The sequence below is a fragment of the Mytilus edulis genome, chromosome 13 (assembly GCF_963676685.1).
Source record: "Mytilus edulis chromosome 13, xbMytEdul2.2, whole genome shotgun sequence".
NCBI classification, from domain to species: Eukaryota; Metazoa; Mollusca; class Bivalvia; order Mytilida; family Mytilidae; genus Mytilus; species Mytilus edulis.
The window spans coordinates 41895755-41918235 of NC_092356.1; the positions used below are offsets into that span (position 1 = coordinate 41895755).

At 31.4% G+C, this 22481-nt stretch overlaps 1 protein-coding gene across 1 annotated transcript in view; it reads right to left on the reverse strand.

Moving 5' to 3' along the window:
• LOC139501276 (uncharacterized) overlaps positions 1-22481 on the reverse strand; it is a 163805-nt gene that overhangs the window by 37387 nt on the left and 103937 nt on the right. The window contains exons 140-162 of the mRNA XM_071290312.1: positions 21997-22164; positions 21259-21474; positions 20941-20983; positions 20522-20688; positions 19912-20094; positions 19027-19285; positions 18313-18482; positions 17662-17835; positions 16928-17152; positions 16206-16412; positions 15728-15793; positions 15053-15259; positions 14586-14799; positions 13487-13589; positions 12979-13129; positions 12288-12505; positions 9566-9725; positions 7946-8171; positions 6134-6371; positions 5533-5721; positions 4306-4612; positions 2973-3386; positions 2252-2378 (exon numbers count right to left, since the gene is read on the reverse strand). Of these exons, the coding sequence (XP_071146413.1) occupies positions 2252-2378; positions 2973-3386; positions 4306-4612; positions 5533-5721; positions 6134-6371; positions 7946-8171; positions 9566-9725; positions 12288-12505; positions 12979-13129; positions 13487-13589; positions 14586-14799; positions 15053-15259; positions 15728-15793; positions 16206-16412; positions 16928-17152; positions 17662-17835; positions 18313-18482; positions 19027-19285; positions 19912-20094; positions 20522-20688; positions 20941-20983; positions 21259-21474; positions 21997-22164 (4432 nt within the window). The remainder of the gene's footprint in view (positions 1-2251; positions 2379-2972; positions 3387-4305; positions 4613-5532; positions 5722-6133; positions 6372-7945; positions 8172-9565; positions 9726-12287; positions 12506-12978; positions 13130-13486; positions 13590-14585; positions 14800-15052; positions 15260-15727; positions 15794-16205; positions 16413-16927; positions 17153-17661; positions 17836-18312; positions 18483-19026; positions 19286-19911; positions 20095-20521; positions 20689-20940; positions 20984-21258; positions 21475-21996; positions 22165-22481) is intronic.

Here is a 22481-nt window from a genome sequence, read left to right on the forward strand (position 1 = left end):
CCTTTTTCTAAAGTTTATTTGCATGATTCTAGTTATTATATATCAGTAGAAAAGATGAACATGTAGCTGCAAGACCAGGAATTAATTTCATGTGTAAGGATATTAAATAATTGTTGACTTCCAATTTAAATTTATGCACAAAGAAAGACCTTTATCAGGTTGGGAACTACACCTAGGGGTATCCCCTCAATGTAAGGACATTAAAAACCACTTTTTATGTAAAAATGAGCACATTTTCTGAATGATATTCATATTATTTGAAGTAACTTTTCCCAAAGAATTATACATCTTATGATCTATCTGGTATAATATGGTCAACATATGGCCAAGTATTATGGTATGTTCATGGCCTAATATATCAAGTATATCTTCTTTATTTTTCAAAATAATTGGACCCTACATTTAGACAAGAGGCTGTCACAACGACAGCAAACCGGATTTATTAACATTTATTTGTGTCCTGGCAATATCACAAGAACGATTACTGATGAATGGTGAAAGTGAAAATCGTCAATATCAAATTTGACCTCCATTTTGTCATCAGTATCAACATATTAAAATTTGAAAAGCTTAGATTGAATGGTTCATGAGTAAATGCAACAACGTGAATGGAAACGCCATCTTACGATCTTTCAAGAACCAAAACTCCTGAACGGTAAAAGTCAAAATCATCATTATTGAACTAGACCTCTATTTTGTCATCAGTAACAACATATTAAAATTTCAAAAGCTTTGGTTGAATGGTTTATGAGAAAATGCAGGGACACAACGGGAAACACCAATTTTCAATCTTTCAAGAACCATAACTCCTGAATGGTAAAAGTCAAAATGGTCATTATTGAACTTGACCTCCATTTTGTCATCAGTAACAGCATATTAAAATTTGAGAAGCTTTGGTAGAACAGTTCATGCATAAATGCACGGACACGACTGGAAACTCCATTTTTCAATCTTTCAAGAACCATAACTCCTGAACGGTAGAAGTCAAATTCGTCATTATTGAACTTGACCTCCATTCTGTCATTAGTAACAACATATTAAAATTTGGGAAGATTTGGTAGAACAGCATGCGCAAATGCACGGCAACGACTGGAAACTCCATTTTTCAATCTTTCAAGAACCATAACTCCTGAACAGTAAAAGTCAAAATCGCCATTATTGAACTTGACCTTCGTATAGTTGTCAGTAATAACATATTAAAATTTGAAAAGCTTTGGTTGAACGGTTCATGAGTTAATGCACGCACAACATTTGATTGCCGCCTGCCCGCCTGATACCGTACATTCCCAAATCAATAACCGACATTTTTGTCACAAAAATCTGGTTAAAAAGTAGTTCTAAATATAATGTCAGAATTTCCCATTTTTAAGTTAAATAAAAATCTACATTTTTTCATTTCTATTTTTCACAGAAGTAAAATGACCCCTTGACTAAGGGAAGTCCCTCATTCAAGGGATTCCTCAAGTGGTTTTTTTTGTTTTGTCCATGTGAAAAATAAAGAATAGTACATCAAATGATTTGGTATTTTAATTAAATACATATCATTTGTTACAGCAAGTGAAATATCAATAAATTAGTGAATAAACTACTATTTATTATCTTTATGGTAGTACTGCATCATTGAAGTTTGTCAATCAGCCATGCTTTTATTCTTATTCTGTGTAAGAACCTCCTTGCAGATGAAAAACCATTTGCCATGATCACGATTTTAAAAAACAGAGGAAATCAACACAAGTTCAAAATCTAGGATGTTAGAATTATCTTGAGAGAAAACGCTTTTGATTGGCTGATTAATTTGATCATGAGAAACATAGAATATGATTGGCTGAACACGAATGTCTTCCTTGGACACAGTTGAAAATCGTGAACCATCATATTTTTCGTTAAGATTTTCACAAAATCGTGTTTTAGAGGGTTTTTCACAATCACGATCGTGCAATCGTGACAAAGGGTCAAAATCGTGTAATACACGCCTAAATCGTGAAAGTTGGCAGGTATGGACTGATAAGCCTAAGGTAATAATAACATGACAAGGATTCCTATGTGATGTCATGCAAGTATAACCCCATTTACTTTATTGCCAAAAACTTTCTTGTTTAGTGAATAAAATATTTGGTCAGAAGCCAATAAATTCCTGCTGATCTGAAAACTTTAACAAACTGACCCACTGCCCAAACTTGCTTTTATATTTTCGAAGTCCTATAGCTAATCAGTTCATACAGATTTTACTATAGCAACAAATTATACATACCTGTGATTTTTAATTGCAGAGTTTATACCTCTACACCAAATTCCGAAGTCTGGTCTATCGGCTGGTATTATCTTTGAATTGCAATCTACTACTTCCAAATAATCAATGGTGCTGTTGTTTATCGGCCCTTAAATTATATATGTTGTATGATTATTTACAATTGAATATATTGGTGAAATCCTACTCAATCTAGCACTATAAGTTGTGAGACAAAGAATTTGATATTTCTCAAAGTATACTACCATTTTTTAATTGTACTAAATCAACCCTTGCTGTGACATGGTGATGATCACATTTTGTATGACTTTCAATACCCATGCTTTAATTGAGACAAAACCTTCATGCTAATTTTAAAACTTCAGTTGAGATGAAAAAAATTAAAGCTAGTTATACATTTGTAAGTATTGCGAGTGAACACTTATTCACATGAAATACTGTCCCTATTATGAAGGACACTTTTTCATACAAAATACTGTCCTTGCTTTGAGGGACCCTTTTTCACAATTGTGGACACAATTTCATAGGTAAATATCGTCCAGATGATAGTTAAAAAATAACATTAAGTCAGTGGACACAATTTACTGTGATATAGTGTCCAGTGGACACTATATCATCCTACAAAGTCAGCCTATTCATTTACCCTTGTGGTTCTTGGTATCGTTTTAACAAAGCAATGCTGATCCATTGTATTCACTTTACTTCATGTAAAAAGATAACTAACCTGTAGTTGGAGGAGTAACATCCACCATAACACCAGGGGTAGAAATAATACTCTCAAATCCTAAATTGTTTATGATACGGAAGTTGAAGTAATGTGTCTTATTATGGGTCAGCCACAAAGCATTATAATCAAAACTCAAGATAGATCCAATACCAAGTCTTTCATAGTGCTGGAACAATCCGGACTGGGCAAGCTTATAGTGATGGCCTTCTATTCCTTCTAACAGTTCACATGTAGCATTCAAAAAGTCATAATTGAAGCTCATGCATTTGGTTTTTGGCAGATCTGCACATCGTTTCGCACAATCACCATGTGTAGCTTCCCTAGAGGCAGCCCCTCCAAATGGCGCAATCAGTCGACCTATTCTGAAGTCTGTGAACATTTCCATAACTTTATGGTTATGTGGATCATTACCTAAAATAATGAATGGTACCTTATTACATGTTTATTTATTTTTCATTTCCATCAAAATTTTATAACAAAACTTTAAACATTATTTGAAATGAATATAAATCTTAAAAAAATATATGTAAATGAAAACATTTAAGTTGATTGCTGATCTGTTCATCATATGTGTTCGCATAAATTGGCTAACTTCTTTTTAGATATTTCTTTAGAAAGAAATGATGATAATATCTGGAAACATTATCTTACGGTTTGTTAAGCAAGCACATACAATGATTACTTTAAGTAACTTTAAATTTGCTTACTTTAACTTAATTAAAACCTAAATTCTTATTTAGCTGTCAATTTCATGTTGAGCATTTATAAAACTTTTTTTTTGTAAAAACATCCAAAAACCACAACAAACGCTCTAATTTCTAAGTATTTATTTATCTTAATCAATTCATATAATTTCAAACCCCCCAAAAAAAATCAGGATTTGTCCACACTAATTACCTTTTATCTTATTGCAAGCTCTAGCAATGCAATTTAAGCAATTTCCTATAGGCTTGTATGCAAATATTGGCAAAACCATAGTCTTTCCTCAATTTACAGTATTTCTGAAGTGTAACTAAAAACTTACTTAGATCTGGTGGAACATATGCAGCAGCATCTACATTGACAGTGTTTCATATAATAACTTGATCTCCCCACACCCCTCCCCCACAGAAACTCTAAAACTTACTTAGATCTGGTGGAACATATGCAGCAGCATCTACATTGACAGTGTTTCATATAATAACTTGATCTCCCCACACCCCTCCCCCACAGAAACTCTAAAACTTACTAAGATCTGGTGGAACATATGCAGCAGCATCTACATTGACAGTGTTCCATGGAATTACTTTATTTCCCCACACCCCTCCCCCACAGAAACTCTAAAACTTACTTAGATCTGGTGGAACATATGCAGCAGCATCTACATTGACTGTGTTCCATGGAATTACTTGATCTCCCCACACTTGTTTTCCATATCCCAATCCAACTTGTGTCAGAACTATATCAGAGTCTTCGTATACAACAACAGATGCCTTCATCACAGCTGGATTACTGGTCGATAAAAAGTCTTCTGTGAATCGACCACCAGGAAGAGTTACATCATATGTATTTAAAGAACATGTTGCCATGGAGCGCGCACCAGCGTCATTTTGTGCATACATTGTAAAAAACAGAGGAACTCCAGTAGCACTAAGTCTCTGAAAATACAACATATTAAATTAACAAGAGTATAATTGGCCGATTCAGAATCTAAATTAATATGGGTAATTTCATTGTTCGTACCCAAAAATGAAAATAATGTCAGGACATTGGTTGAATTTTCATTGTGGATGTTTTCCTGTACACTTTTGAAAATATTACCCAGAATGCATTAGATACTGAAACAGCGAATTGTCAATTGTACATGGTCCGAGACCACAATTGTCGTCCCTTAATTTTCGTTGTTCACAAATATAGTCCCTAGTGTTGACAGTGGGTTACTTGCCATTAATTTTTATACCCCTTCCAAATTTATTTCTCCATGTTTAATGCCTCAAATTGCAAGAAGGGGGGTGAAATTACACTGTAAAAAAATTTGGGTCCCGAATTTTTAAGGAAAGTAGTGATTTGGTCCAGCTGAAAAAGGTGAAAAATTAGCACTTTGGTAGCTGTCAAAAGATTTCAAGACGCCCTTAACATAAAATTGTCAATATTTTGATTTAGAGCCGATGAAGTTTTCATTAATTTTGACCCAAAAGTAGTACAACACACTGTAAAAATTTCATTGAGAAAGCGCAGGTGGGATTTTTTTTATTTTCATTTATGTTCTAAAAGAAATGCACTATGAAATAATTGTGGTCTCGGACCACTTGATTAGCCAGTTTATTATCTTGCTCATTTAATGTCAAACAGTCTCCACTACATCTTGGCTCTTTATATATTAACTGGAAACTTTCTTCTCTATGGATTCATTTTCATGGAGACTTAAAAAAAAAAAATTGAATTTCATTGTTATAAGAATGCTTCCAAATAATATTCATGTCGGCATACAATTTTGATGAAGTAATAATATTTTGAAAACTTTATAATAAAAATCTATCCTCTGAATCCTAGAGACAAGCATGTTATAAAGACTTGCCTCATCAACTGATGTTTTTGGTCCACCAAGAGTATGCTGGTCCATTACATCTTTTCCTCCCGGTACTGTTCCAACATCAAGGAAGTAAGCCACGTCACTTCTGTCGTCCTCAGCACGTACAGCGATTTCAAACATTGGCTCTACATAATCTCTTTCTGCTATCTGTTCAACTTCACAACTTGGCGTAGCCTAAATAATTAAATATAGAAACTTACTTGTTGTAATTTATGGACATTTTCTTATCATTAAGAATATGGTTATGTTCAGAATGCTGAAAGGTATCTCATGTTGCTCAATTAGATTTTCAATTTTTTTAAGTATTTTATCGTTTGGATTTTTCTCATCAATAATCTTATCCCTATTTCTCTTCACTTTTCTACACAACCTCTGAAACACCATGTATCAATTCTAAATATTTCAAAAATTTAAAATTGCATTTTAGTCTAATATTACAAAATCACAATAATAAATGCATGCAATAATTTACAGTATTCAAAAGTTTTTACCCAGGAGTTAAAAAATTGCAAAGTTTTCAACATCAAAACATAGAACATTTTAAAGGACTTCAACAGAAACTTCAATACAAAATTTCTTTCATTACCCTTCTCTTTCTTCCTGGTATCTCATCATCAGTAAATGGTGAAACATCTGGAGGAGTTTCGTCTTCTTCATCTTTCCTGTTGTCGATCAGTTTCTTGGTAATTGTTGCAGCCTTGAACGACCATAGTTTCACTTTAAACAAGGTTTTCTTAAACTTAGTAAGACCAAGATCGACCTCTAAGGTCACCAGGGCATACAAATTTAGCTCAATCGGGGTAAGTTTCAAGTACATAACCAAACTGTAAAGAAAATTAAAAAATGCAAATATTCATCAGTACAACAAAAAGGGGTCAAGTTATGAGACACTTGTTTTTTTACATTAAATGCCTCTCCAAAGTCAATACAATAACATTGAGAATGGATATTGGCAATGTGTCAAAGAGACAAGAACACGACCAAAGAGCTGAAAACAGCCCAAGGCCACTGATGGGTCAATCTCTTCAAATTATTTTATCAGGTCTCATTAAAAATAAAAGACGCACTAGCGGATTTAGGGGGTCTGGGGGGATTAACAACGCCCCCCCCCCCCCCCAGCTTGAAAATCTTAAAATAATTTTTGTATTAACCATTTCTTTTTTTAATGTTATCTTTACTATAAATTGAATATCCAGCACTGAATAGGGTGACACGTTGTCACTATACTCCTTTAAATATGCACATGTCATAATTACATTGGCCTGAGGGTAACTTGATAATTAGAGGATCAAAGGATTTAATTCAGACAATCAAAGGCAGCTATCCCTATATTTTATTACTTTGTTGGTTTTATGATTAAAACAACGTTTTTTGTTAGCTTAATTTGAAGAAAAATACGTTTTTACCCTATCATATACATGAGATGTTTTTTTTTTAGAAAATGACACTTGCTGAATCTAAGGATATTGCAAACTTTTCCACATCTGTACCTAGTGCTCAAATGTATAGCATTCTAAATAAAACTGGAATCCACCTAGTTCTTTTCCTTATCATAAACGTGAAATGTACGGGTTAAAAAGAAGCTTCTAATATGCGTGAATAAATTTTGTCCTGTGAAGTTGAAAAGACAAAGCATGGGAAATAGTGCAGCCACGCATATTAAAAGCATCTTTTTAACCCGTACATTTCACGTTTATGAAAAGGAAAAGAACTAGGTGGATTCCAGTATTATTTTGAATGCTATACATTTGAGCACTAGGTATTGCAAATTTTGTGTTTTGTTCGTTACTGATGACAACCCCGGACAGTTTGTAAAAAAAAAAACCACATTCAGAATAGGGTAAAGCAAATGGTGAATGTTAATCTCACAATTAAACAAAAAAATACCACCAAACAGCCTTATTAAGATCACAAAACTCTACCAAAACACATGATAATGCGTGGCTAGTCGAATAGATGCAAGGGGTGATACAGCAATTGCAAAACGGGTAGATAAGTTCTGTAATTAAATAATTAAACTAATCTAAATAGTTTAATTAGAGTAACCATATGCTGGATAACCAAAAAGTGTGCCAATTATTAAAAAATATATGGTTTGGTATAACAAGAAACTTCTCTAGTGTTCAAAAACATTTCTCACAACTCCCCCCGCTTCAAGCTCTGGATCCGCGCCTGAGATGTGGTATGATTGCCAGGGAAACAACTTTCCACTTAAGTTCAAATGATGTGGATGTAAGCATTTAAAGGCAATAATTTTATTTCATTCATTAATAAGTAACTCAAAAATAAATACAAAATTGATTTAAAAAGACAAAAAGTGCCAAATAACCCAACACAAAACATCCCAATTTATAGTAAAACTGCGTTCAAATCCATTTAAAATATATTCGCCACTTACCCAACATCTAGAGGGAACTTATTGAAAGTAATCTCAGCTGTTGTTGGGAAACGCAGGTCCATAATTCTCCCCTCTAAGCGAAGTTTTCCATACAGTAAAAATCCAATACCCAGTTCACCATAGACCGTCACTCCAGCATAAGGTTCTACACCACATATAGCCTTCATTTCTAACACCTTGGCTGCAATTTCAAACTTCATTCCGTAGTATGCTCCAGCACCAAATGCTGAAAAATTATTAAAACTTATGTTAAAATGTATTATCACACTGGAAATAACAAAAAACTTTCCAGGATGCGACACTTATTTCCCCAAATCTAGACTCCTGGATGCGACACTGATTTCCCCAAATCTAAACTCCTTGGCACAACACTTATTTCCCCAAATCTCGAATAACTATGAAACATTGGTATTGTAAACATAATTAAATACAAATTGTTTTTTTTGTTTTTTTCAGTTATGTTTTATTGATAAAAAACTTTGGTTTGATAAAAACATACTAATGAATTATCACATTAGATCCTATGTAGAAATTATGTTCATAGGGACTTAAGGAGGCTCGAGGGTATAAAAATTTCAGAAAAAATTAAACATTTGTTTTTCACTACAAATTTTATTTATTACCTTTTGTAGTTGTTACTTTATCATATGGTACAAAAATCATTCAAAACAATCAATTCATGTTGGCCCCAGATGACATTTAAAATGTATACATCATTGAAAAAGTTCCAAATTATCTCCCTTTGGTGGAAAAATGCCTTTTTTTGGCTTTAAAATTTAAATATCTTTTTTAACTCATCGGTGACATATATTTTTTAATATAATTTCCATATAAGCTGTACTTAAACTAAATTATTGTAAAATTTGAGCGATTTCTGTAATAAACTTCTTTTTTTATTTTGATATTACCTATATTTCTCCTATTACTTCAACCACCTTTACAAAAATGTATCCTTCTTTAGAAAGCAGATTGTGAGAGCGAATGAACGGTGACCCCACTTTTTTATTTTATTTTTCTATTAACTATAAGATAAAGTTCATTTATAGAAAAATATAGAGAAATCCTATATAAATGATTTAGACCCGCGAACCCCCTTAACTTGTCTAAATGTGAAATTGCTTCAGCAAATCAGTCACATGCTAATTTTAAGTTCCATCTTTTGAGCAGCATTTTTTTTTTAAATTACAAAATTTGGGCTTAGTCTATAATTTGATCAAAATAGTGTTTTTTTGTGTGGATATTGGATTTAGTGGTATTTCAAAAGTCTATATAATTAGCCTAAAGAAAATTTATAATTTGTTAAAAATTTTAAATTTGTGTTTAATCCACAATATTCATTGGATACCAATTTTCGTGGATTTCATGGATATAGGTGAACCATGAAATTAATTAAACAGATAACAAAATTTCTATAGGCTTGAAAGCAGACTTTGGCAAAACCATAATGAAATTATACATTCCCAAACATGAAAGTTTTTCTGAATCCTCTAGAATTAGTACCCACAAAAATAAACGAATCCAGTATTAATATTGAAGATATAGAAAAAAGGTAATATACTTTGGTTGAAAACAACATATATTTTTGGACTGCAACATACAAATAAATTTACGATTACTTACAGAACTGCATTGGTATAAGTCCACCCACTAACATGTGTATACTGTATTTAAACAGTGTTATATCCTGTTTAGGGAAACTAAAGTCTCCTCCCAGTGTGAAGTCAAAAGATTTGAACACCTCGTCTCCATTGGATAGTAGCTTGGTAAGGAACTCAGAATACTAAAAAATGATAATTGAAAAAACAATAATAAATACCAAATATTATCTGATCAAATATTATTTTCTTTTTTTTAATAAATGTACTTTATTCCATGATTTAACTGTTCATTACAAAAAAATATAGCTTTGTAGAGCCAGTGATTGTTTATATGTAATTTCAATAAAATAAACATTCCCAAGGGAAATAACTCACAACCAGATGCTCCGCAGGGTGCAGCTTTATACGACCGCAGAGGTTGAACCCTGAACGGTTGGGGCAAGTATGGATACAGAATGAATGTGGTCTAATGAACTTAAAATTTTTTTTTTGCCTTTGAGCAATTCACTATGCTGTTGAATATTAATCCTCTCAAAAAAATGTTTGAAGAAATTTTCTTTTTATTTATGAAATCTGAAATGAGAAAAATTAAACCCACCCCCCCATTTTTTTTTCACATCCCCCTTTCCCTTTTTCCAAAACTGATCTCAATTCAAATTTCTTATGGAGTTTGCAACAATAACTACTCATTTAAATACATCATAAAATATTAAAATGTAACAAAAGGTGCTTGTTATCACTGAATGGTAAAGATTGTTTTAATTTATCAGTTGGTAGTAAAAGTGAATATACATTGTATATTGTATAAAACAATGACTTAAGTTGATTTAACTACTATTCTGGACAAAGAAAGATACCTCCAATCAATTGAAAATTTCTTGCTATTGCACAATATTGTGCAATTAGATATTTCTTGCTATTGCACAATACTGTGCAATTGAAAATATTTGCTATTGCACAAAACTGTGCAATTGAAGATTTCTTGCTATTGCGCAATACTGAGCAATTGAAAATTTCTTCCTATTGCACAATACTGTGCAATTGAAGATTTCTTGCTATTGCTGAATACTGTGCAATTGAAAATTTCTTGCTATTGCACAATACTTTATATAATAATTTTGGATCCTGATTTGAACCAACTTGAAAACTGGGCCAATAATCAAAAATCTATGTACATTTTTAGATTCAGCATATCAAAGAACCCCAAGGATTCAATTTTTGTTAAAATCAAACTTAGTTTAATTTTGGACCCTTTGGACTTTAATGTAGACCAATTTGAAAACAGGACTAAAAATTAAAAATCTACATACACAGTTAGATTTGGCATATATCAAAAAACCCCAATTATTCAATTTTTGATGAAATCAAACAAAGTTTAATTTTGGACCCCGATTTGGACCAACTTGAAAACTGGGCCAATAATCAAAAATCTAAGTACATTTTTAGATTCACCATATCAAAGAACCCCAAGGATTCAATTTTTGTTAAAATCAAACTAAGTTTAATTTTGGACCCTTTGGACCTTAATGTAGACCAATTTGAAAACGGGACCAAAAATTAAGAATCTACATACACAGTTAGATTCGGCATATCAAAGAACCCCAATTTTTCAATTTTTGATGAAATCAAACAAAGTTCAATTTTGGACCCTTTGGGCCCCTTATTCCTAAACTGTTGGGACCAAAACTCCCAAAATCAAACCCAACCTTCCTTTAGTGGTCATGAACCTTGTGTTTAAATTTCATAGATTTCTATTTACTTATACTAAAGTTATGGTGCGAAAACCAAGAATAATGCTTACTTGGGCCCCTCTTTGACCCCTAATTCCTAAACTGTTCAGACCTTAACTCCCAAAATCAACCCCAACCTTCCTTTTGTAGTCATACACCTTGTGTCAAAATTTCATTGATTTCTATTTACTAATACTAAAGTTATTGTGCGAAAACCAAGAATAATGCCTATTTGGGCCCTTTTTTGGCCCCTAATTCCTAAACTGTTTGAACTAAAACTCCCAAAATCAATCCCAACCTTCCTTTAGTGGTCATAAACCTTGTGTCAAAATTTCATAGATTTCTATTTACTTAAACTAAAGTTATAGTGCGAAAACCAAGAAAATGCTTATTTGGGCTCTTTTTGGCCCCTTATTCCTAAAATGTTGGGACCAAAACTCCCAAAATGAATCCCAACCTTCATTTTGTGGTCGTAGACCTTGTGTTAAAATTTCATAGAATTCTATTCACTTTTACTAAAGTTAGAGTGCGAAAACCAAAAGTATTCGGACGATGACGACGCCGGACGACGACGCCAACATGATAGCAATATACGACGAAAAATTTAAATTTTTGCGGACGTATAAAAACAGTACTTATTGACAAAATTAAATATCTTTTCATATCATGATTATTGAAAACTTAAAACAATTGCAAAATGAGTGCAATCACAATAAATATCTATTTTTCATGTAGTTTTCTCCAAGGGCCATAACTTCTATGAAAATTACCAAGTAGTACTCCTTAAGCACTTGACTAATATGGATTAAATTATCATCTTAATTCTTTCGAAACCAATAATAAAATATAAGCAGGAAAGCTAGCCCTTCAAATGCCTTTGAGTGTTTTTGCCATAGTGTTGTTGTCTCATTGACTTATATATCCCCATATGTTGATTGTCCTTTAATTTAATTTCAAAATTGAACATATATATTATCACAGGGTCTTATGCTGATCCATTATCAAAAGACATACCAATGCCTTTGCTAAGTCTCTCAAATCTTTCATAAGCTGGGCCACCAATATTGGATCAACGTTCTTGAAGTCCATTAAAGTTTCTATGTCACCAACTGTCATATTGGCTAACTTCTCTCCTAAAAGTTTGGCTCCAACCTCTGACAATCCTTGACCAATAGCATAGGCATCCTTTATACCAGTAACAGCAAAGTCCAGTTCCTTAAAAATTTCTTCACCTAGAAAAATAAAAGAGATTTGATGCAGATAAATCATTTCATAAAATATATCTGAGAGGAATATTATATTTAAGCTGCCTGACAATAAAGGGGTATTACAGTCATTAAACTTTAAATTAACACATTTTTATACTATGTTTGGGTATTTTTGCAACCCAAATAGTAAATTCCATTTCTCAAAGTTAAAATAAACTACATACAAAAAGGTAATTAATTTACAGTTCACAAATAACTTAAAAAATTACCTCCCTTTGCTGTTTAAATGTAGAGCATTATTATTGTTAGAAAATCACATGGTCCCCTAAGAATAGAACCCAAGACCTCCGTGTTACAAGTCAATGCAATAATCCACTGAGCTACAAAATATGTCCCTGGCTTTGAATGACCTCTCACTAATGGCTGAATATCTACTACTCAAGGGAAGGAATCCAGTCAAAACTGTAATATTTATCTCCCTTTAGTGTTATATTTACCTCCTTGTACTGTAAAGGTTCCACTGAATGTTTCTCCACTAACACCAACAGTGGTGGGCATACCACTTCCAAGAGCTTTAAGAGCAGACTTTCCACCAGTTTTTTCATCACTGTCATCAATATCTGTTACTGAATAATCCTTACTATTTTTCTAAAAAAAAAAACACATAAAAAAACCACAATTAATATATGTTTCTATCAAAATCATATAAAGATTTCATATGATAAAGATGCACTGTGAATTCATTATTAGTTATGGCATACTATTTTTATGGATAGTACATGTGAACCTTTAAAAAATGTTCAACAAATTCAAATTGTCTATAGACTTGTATGCAGACTTTGACAAAACAAAAAAATCAAATATCCACAAAATGCAAGTTTTCATAAATCCAAGAAAATCTATTCAAAGGAAAATCAATGAATTCTCAATATTGGAAAGTTGTGTTGATAGTTGTATCAATTCGAAAAAAGGCTAAATCTCTCGCTGTTTTAGGGGGATACTTACACTGTAGTCCATACAAGCAGCAATAAAGAAGTTCTTCTCTGCCTCAGTTGCATTTCTATCTGTCAATATCTGTAGGCCTCCTTTCATGTCTTTGACATCCACCCTTAGAAAATCATTAAAACAACATTAGAAACAAGATAAATATAAATACAAACACAGTCTTACTTTTAATCTTTCACAAAAGAACATTATCAGTATATTTAAAATATTTCCAAAATTGTATATTAATGGCAATACTAATATTCAGTATTTTTTTAAGGATACAAAACACAATTTGCTTCATTTTTTAAATCCAAGGTAATAATACAACTAAAATTTAGTCAACTAAAACCAAAAAACAAACTGTAAGTCATCATTATAAACTATTGTAACAAAAAAATCAGATACAAATCTTAAGGCATTACAAAAAGATATGGACAAGTACATTGTTTACAAATGTCTAAGTTCAAGGGAAAATATTAACTCAAGCATCAGACAATCAAAACAAAAAGTAAACTCAATATGGAGTCATCTTTAAATTTGAATGTAACAATCAAAGTGCTGTGAGCACTGTAAAGATTGCTTCCAAAATTTTCACTTTGAACTTACAAAACAATCAAATATAACTTTGAATTAAGCAGCATAACATATTTGGATATTTTTTTAATTTGAGCTATGTTCCTTTTTCCATAATAGTAGGTAGAACAAATAGCTTCATACAACATGCACTAATAGATAGATCAATACACAAGGCCCTACTTTTTGCAACTTATGCAATTTTGATAAAATAGTTTTCTTGACAATTTTGATTATACACATACACATCTAAAGATATGATATTAATAATTTGCTTGATATGGGCATGGAAATGATCTAAGGAATGGTCATCACACAGCACTATGTTGTTCAAACTCTTAAAGGTAGAAATAAGAACCTGAACAAGTGCTTATTTTAGCAATTTAATAAATGCCAATAGGTTTTTTTTTCCCAACTTCCTCCAATTTTGACCCCAAAAATCAGATTCTGAGCTGCAGGTATTACAAACATAGCAAGAGAGTACAATGACAAAATTATTTAAATACAAAAGTCAGCCCCAAATTTAAATATTTTCACTACATACGTTGCTGTTGCAGCACGTCTACGCCTCCTCCGTCCTGTACATGTCTTTTTCTTCAGGTCAGATGCTGTCAGTAACTGATAATCTTCACATGTTCCAGGAGAAATGTAGCATGCAGTCAATCCTATGGTGGTCTTGTAAGCTGTAGCTGAGGTTGTCGTGTCCAGGGTAAAGTTTAACTTGAATGAGTCAGACAATTCTTCAACCTGTTCAATTCCTGTAAAAAAAATTAAAAAATCGTTTAATTGACAACATTCCTAATTACATTTAATTGTCGTTATGGTTTTTGGTTTTATTCATAATTTCTTTATTTACATTTTTAGCCATGAAAATGGTTCTTCAAATATCCTTGAAAAATTAGTAGAAGGAAAAATAATAAATCCTTGCTTTAAAAAAATAAAAATTAACAAGCCATCATTATATTTTCAACTCTTTTAATATTTAAAATGGTCCTATTAATAAAGTAATACCATTAAGTGCAGCCAGTCCAGTTCTTGTCCATGTGTGTCTCTCTAGTGTGTAGTCAATTTGATCACATGCAGTCACAGCGAATGTCAGCTCGGTGTTACGTGTACCAGGTACAAAGTCCAAATCTAAACAACATGTGACACTGAAACAGTCAGCAGCCATCTGACATCTGGTCTGAGCATAGGTTGTAAAGGTCACACCAGTACAAGCTATAAAAGGTAAATAAAATGAAATGATGGAAGTTTTTAACATCCTTAACTGGCTATACAGCTCTTTCACAGTCGGCTATGGTAAATAAACAACATTGTTTTCTTTTTACAGTTATATTCAGATGAAAGAATTATTGATTTTCCTTTGGTTATATCAGTTGAAAATATTGTAAAAATGTTTGTATGCTTAGCATCTTGTGCCAACATTCCTGTATATTCAAGAAAACAAATGAATAATATCCAATATAAGGGTTTTGCAATGTAGATTGACAAAGATGAAATAAAAAAATAAATGGTTTGTCAATGAAAGAATACTGGAAAGAACTATTTCAAATAAATAGATTATTAAGACAAAATACTTTGTTTTCATAACTTCTTTGTATTATCGAATGTTGACAATCAATTCATTTTTCATTAACAACAAATCAAATCAAAAATTAATTAACAACATAATTAACATAACCATACCTTGAGCATATGTTCCTGTAGAAAACTGGGAACAAACTGTTGGCTTCCAGTAGTCAAAGGTTATTCCTGTCAAAATGTAAAATAATGTTATTGTTGTATAAACTTTCTTATTAGTTTCACAGTTTGCAATTTGAGATAATGAATATTTTTCTGTTGCATCAATACTAATTGTTCTTTCTAAGACAAGAGAAAATATAAAATGTTCATTTATAACTTTTATGTAAATCAGATGTAGTTGCCTCATACCTATACAATCAGATATAAGAAGACTTCATATAATACATAATTATGGTAATCGTTCTAGTCAATTAAGAAATTATGAATTTATCACAATAGGAGAATAAAAATATAACTGATTAATCATAAATAAAATAGTTTTAAAATTCGCCAAACCTACTCTGTTATGGAGATTTGATTCGGAATAATTAGGCTGGCAGAAATATCTTTTATCTTAATGATGTTAATTTTGTATACATACCATAGAAAGGTAAGTTAGGCTGTGTACAATCAGGATAGTACAGTTTATTACTGGTAAATATGGTATATTCTTGTAAACATGACCCTCCACTAGATTCAAAACATAATTTGATAGTTAAATCAACATTGAAGTGTTGCATTGATGCGACATGGTTTACACGATACATGACTCTCAAAACTCCATATAGGTTCATATTTTCTGTTGTTCCTGTAAAAGAAAAATGAAATATTTTTTATTTTTATGAAAAATTATGTAAGGGAGTTCATGACAGGTTATACACAATGACAAACAATCTCATAAATTTTAGGGAAAATTCTTTGATTCAATAAGTAAATATTAAAAGTGTGGTATTTATACAAACATTTGTCTGAAAAATTACTTCTTTTAAAACATGTCTTTGTAGATTGTTCTTTGCTAACATCTAGACATATGTAATGATTTTTCATGAATAGAAAGAAAAGAAAAATATCATTTTACCAAAATATAACAAAATTTGAGTCAATGGTAAAGAACATTAAAACATTATTTTTTTAGAAGGTTAAAGTCATAACATAACTCTTTATGTAAAATTAAATAGAGATAAATAATTTCCTGCTTTTCTTATCAAAAAAATCCTAGATTAGAATTGATAATAATTTATATTGAAACATTATCTCTTATGGATATTTTTCCTTTATATAAGATTTTTTATGAAAAACAGTTGCTGGTGCTTAGTATCATACCCCAAGCATAGTTCAGTAAATCCTTGTCAATAATCAGATTTTCCAACTGTATATTCAGTGTGTAGCTACATGTGTTCATGGTCACGGCAACATAAAAGTCTCGTTTAAGAACAGCAGACTTGGCACAACAGGAAACAGCATTGCAGTCAGTAGCAATATGACATAGTAAGTTTGTTTCATCTAAAAGGGTTAAGTCCCCTGATGGTATAATACTAGTGTTACATTCTGTAATGGAAAGATTTTATTTATTACACTTTGCGTTAAAATGACATATTTTGATTGGCTAATATGAGGCTGCTAATTTACTCTATCACATGGCTGAGAGGGTGACAATTTTTTTAAATGTTACCCTCTCATCTAGACAAATCAAAATTCGACAATTTAAAGGAAAAAAATAGTATTACATTCTGTAATGGAAAGATTTTATTCTGTTATGCACATGTACTACAAAAAATAAAGATTTATTGTTATCATACATAAATAAAAGAAAAAGTAAGTTTAATAGAATGAAGACAGACAGACAGAATCCTTCAAGTAAAAAGTTAAATTTTCAATACTTTCAAATGCAGCTATTTTAATAATCAGAAATTTATGACTTCATGCACTTACACTGAAGATATCAAACTTAACTGGTGATATATGTGTATGATTTACATTTTAGACAAAAAATTTGAATATAATAAATTAAAGCCATAACCTTCACGCTTCACTCTTATCTTATTTGTGATACAAACCATTATTCCATCCATCTACAGCCCCAACATATGGTGCTCCAGTAAAGTTACAAATGTTGGAATACTCCATAAAATCATCTATCTGTAGCAACTGTAATAAATCATCAGCATCAACTGTTGACATGTTTGTTAGTCCTAGACTTCTGTCTGCTAACCATGTTGAAAGAGAGAATCCTGCAACGACAACACAAAAACTCTCTAGATAAACTGTTTATCTCACATTTTTAACCTTTGCATGTGCAGATGACAATGCTTTGCATTTGATTGTAAGATTTTACTGCTTTTAAATTATGTTCTTGTAATTTTGAAAATATCAATCAGGACATAGTTTTTTTCAAGTTTTAATCTCATTTTCAACAGAAATCAATTAGAAAACTATTTTTTATCCATCTTAAATTTGTCATCACTAAATTTTGGGTTTATAATGATGAAACTAAGGTTCCTAGTCCCTCAAGGAATGCTGACCAATTATTTTAAGGTCCCCTTTGATCATACGGCTCTTCACATGCTAAAGTACATATACTTAAACATTCTTGGCTTTCAAATTTTTTGATTTGAATTTTCCTGATGTAGGTAAATTTAGAAAGCAGTTTAGGACACATACAATTTGTAAATTGTTATTTTCATATTTTAAATCTGTCCACTTCTCACCTGCATCCTTGAAGTCTGTATTGAAATCACAGCTTTCTTTATCAAAGACCGTCGCATTGAAGATAGTGTATTGCTGGTCACACGCCAATGAGGTATCGCCATTCAAGCAGAACTTTATTGACATTGTTATTTCATACTGGTTACTTAGCAACAGATTGTTTACTAGATAGCTATATTAAAGAGAGAAATATGAAATTATTTTAAATAAGGCAAGTAAGTTTAAACATATTTTATTGTTCAAAATGACAAACGGATCAGACACAAATTGCATATGCAAGATTGATTCTACAATAACCTATGTCTTTATATATGCTAGAAATGTTGAAAAGATTGGATATAACTTTTAGCTTGTTTCACATGTTATCTTATTAAAAAAAATTGAAAGTTATGAAAACATAACTGTTCATGATTTATAAGTACAAATGGTTGCTTATTCTGTATAAATAAAATTTTCAGTTCTGTATTTTTGATTGTTCAGGAAAGGTTTTTGAATTAGATTTAAAAGAAATGGCCAGGACAAGAATATTTTATTGCTGTTCAATATTCTATATTTAATAGGCTGAATGGTGACCCATAGTTCTTAATTTCTGTGCAGTTTGGTCTCATGAACAATGTCTCATTGGCAATCATACCCCATCTTCTTTTATAATCAATATATGGATAAAGGAAAATATTATGCCCCTCTTCTATTGTTGGAAAGACAGAAAAACTTACTCTATTTCAGCCAAGCCATATATAGAAAATTTAGCACTAGATCCAAAGTCATAAGCATGTAATGATATGTCTGTTTCCAGTTTGTCCACTGTAAGACGTAGTCTGTTACCACATGTGTCCACAATCATCTTATATTCTAGTGATGTAGCTAGCTGAGGCACATCAACACAGCATCGTACCCCATTACAGTCTGTTGGGATACTACACACGATGGTATCAGCTGGTGTAAATGTGTTGTGTGCAATTGTTTTACCACAAACTGAAAAGAACAAAAAATAAAATGTTGTTTTTCTTACATTTTGCAATAAATGTAATGAAATTGTATCATATTTATCGTGGGAGAATTAAAACATTTAATTTCACATTATATTAATTTTTTTGTGATTGTGCTATTCCACAAAAAGACCGGAAAATTGATCTTTTCTTTTATGGGAGAAATCAAACATTCCCTTTTTCAAATATATTTTTTTTGTGATTGTTTTGCTCCATAAAAAGAAGCGAGGAAAATGTGCATCCCTCTCAAACTTCTCCATTGAACTATTTTCCGGTATATGATCTATTTATACAGTAACAGAAGTTTTTACACAAATGATAGAAGTAAAAAATTAAAAGTGTTAGTGAAGATACTCGATTCTGGAAACTTTTCCTACAGTAAGATTGACCCCTGTACCAGTTCAGCAATTTTAATTTCAAACACAAACATGACCTATTGATTGAATTCTGTTATGTCTTATTATTTTGAACATGATATTTGTAAATTCTATTTGAAACCTTTGCATCTTTTATATGCCATTAAATTCAAAATACATCAGAGGTAACTTATCTTCTACACAACAACTACAAATATTCTTAATAAAATTACAAGTTTCTAAACATACTACATACCATTATTGAAGCCATTTGTTGCAGTTGCTGTCATAAATGGAGTCATTTTATTGTAACATTTCTTGTCAAGACTGAAGTAATTATCTACACCAAGATCGTCAATCAGCTGTAGTCTGGCCCATTCCGGTAGGGGTGAAGTATTGTCTGGTAGACCAACTGATGATAGCCATGAACTATAGGAAACTGTAATAAGATCATTCTTGCTATTACTATACAGTAAGGTATGAAGGAAATATTTTGCTGTTCAAATACATTGCTAACACTTAAACAAATGAGAACCACATCTTTTGTAAAATTCAGATTAAAAAATACTTATATCATAAAGTAAAATAACAAAATACTGAACGCTGAGGAAAATTCAAAATGGAAATTCAAACAAATGGATTACAACTGTCATACGCCTGACTTGGTACAGGCGTTATCTTAAGTAGAAAATAGTTGATTCAACCTGGTTTTATAGCTAGCTAAACATCTCACTTGAATGACAGTTGCTTAAGTGGACATTATACATAAAGAAACAGCTTTGTAAAATAATACTCAAAAAATCATTCTTTTTCAAAAGAAAAATATGATCTTACTTGAAAGGAAACGTATATAAATAAAAACTCACACTGTGGATTAACAAAGCCTGTTGCTCTATCACAAACTTGTTTCAAAAGTTCAAAGTCAGTGAGGATGGTTTCTTGTAAAGCACAGGCACTGTTAGCTTCATAACAAGCCATCAGGTCCATGTTCACTAAGTACTTATTACTTGTCACAAGATTGTTCACTGTAAACCTGCAATAGCATGTATAATTTTATAGACACAAACTTATATGTTTGTTCTAGGTAAACATACAATATCATGTATAGTTTTGTATGCTAAATTTTACAAATTTTAACTTGGTTTGCTAAAATATGTCAAGTTTTGTAAAAGTATTTAGATAAAATAACATTTATTAAAATCATTTTTGCAATGTTAAGACATTACACAATGCAGTAGCTCTTTGTCTAATAATTGTTAGTGCTTTTACAAGTATTTTCTCTTACCTAAGGCCATATACTCCATTCAACTTGTAAACTTCCTCAGTTCCTAAAATATCAAATTTTTAAATTGTTTAGCTTACTTGCATGCAAAACAATCAGTTAAATCATACATTCGATACACATAAGTAGTTTTCATTATATATTACAATGTTTTGAGAACTTGGAAAAACTTGAAAATCTATATAATTTTTAAATGTAAAAAAAAAAGGAACACACTTCTTGTCTTCAGTTTCTTTATGAATATTTCTTTTAATTTTCTGTCCTAAAATTTTATACCACATATTTTTCATTTTTGTCAATGCTTGCTAATTAACTTATTACCCCAAACATATCCAGTCAAGGATATAGTTCTTGTCAATCTCTCAAGCGTGACAATCAGCTCTCCTTTACATGAATCAATCTGAACACTGGCCTGGATACTTCGACCTACTTCTGTTTCCTCAAAACAACATGTAAACTTTTCACAAGTGTTGTCAACGTTACATGAAACTGTATTGGTGAGCGCAGGCAAGCTACTTGTAGGAACAACAGAACAAGCTGAAAAAATAAATGTCATATGAAAATTTCTGCTGTCATAATTTATATACAAATTCAAACCCTTAATCTTGCAACTGTATAGATGTTGTAACGCAAATTTATCCTAAAAATTATTTACAGCTAAATTCAACAGCAAAAGAACTTATGACTGTTGCATTGAACCTTTACTATGGTACTATTAAAACAATGGTAAAATTTTGTAACTGATACAAGTATTCTAACCCTTTTATTGATATTACAGCAAAGTCCATGTTTCGATAGTGGAAACTCAAAATATCATTTTTATAGGAAAGTAAAATTAAGGTGAATAATGCAATTAGATACTTAAGATCTAGTGAACATGCTGTTTAAATCAAGTCTAGTGGATAACATACGTGAAAAATCAACTTTAAATCAATGAGTCTTATGAGACTAGCTGTCATCTTTATAATTCTACGATCCACTATTATTCTGTTCATATATTCTAGGACCCCCTATTACTCTGTTTATATTCTAGGACCCCCTATTTCTCCGTTCACTAACCTGTAGTCCATCCATTGGTGGGTGAAGAATACAAATCACCGCTTCGATCACATGGTGTAGCTAATAGGTAAAAGGAAACAAAGGCCTCATCCAAAAATCGAGAGGCATCATAGCTTTCCAAGTTTCCTGCGATCTGATTATCAGTCTTAAACTGGGTTAAAGAAAGGTCTGAAAAAATAAAAAAAAATACCATATTGACATTTTCAAATTGTACCACCGTATTTTGTGTTTATATGTGTATATGTGCATTTCTTGAATGAACATGCATGCATTGTTTAAAAGGTCTTTCAAAGACTTTATCCATTATTACAGTAAAAAATTAAGACCAAGAATAAAAGATCAAATCTCTTGATTTAACTTGAAATATACATACTTAATATGGGATTTTATTGGTGTTTCCATTGTAGGCTAAATCAGACATCTATATAAAAATCTGATAATTGACTTTTGAAATAAATTTAAATTTACATATTATGTGGTGTTTG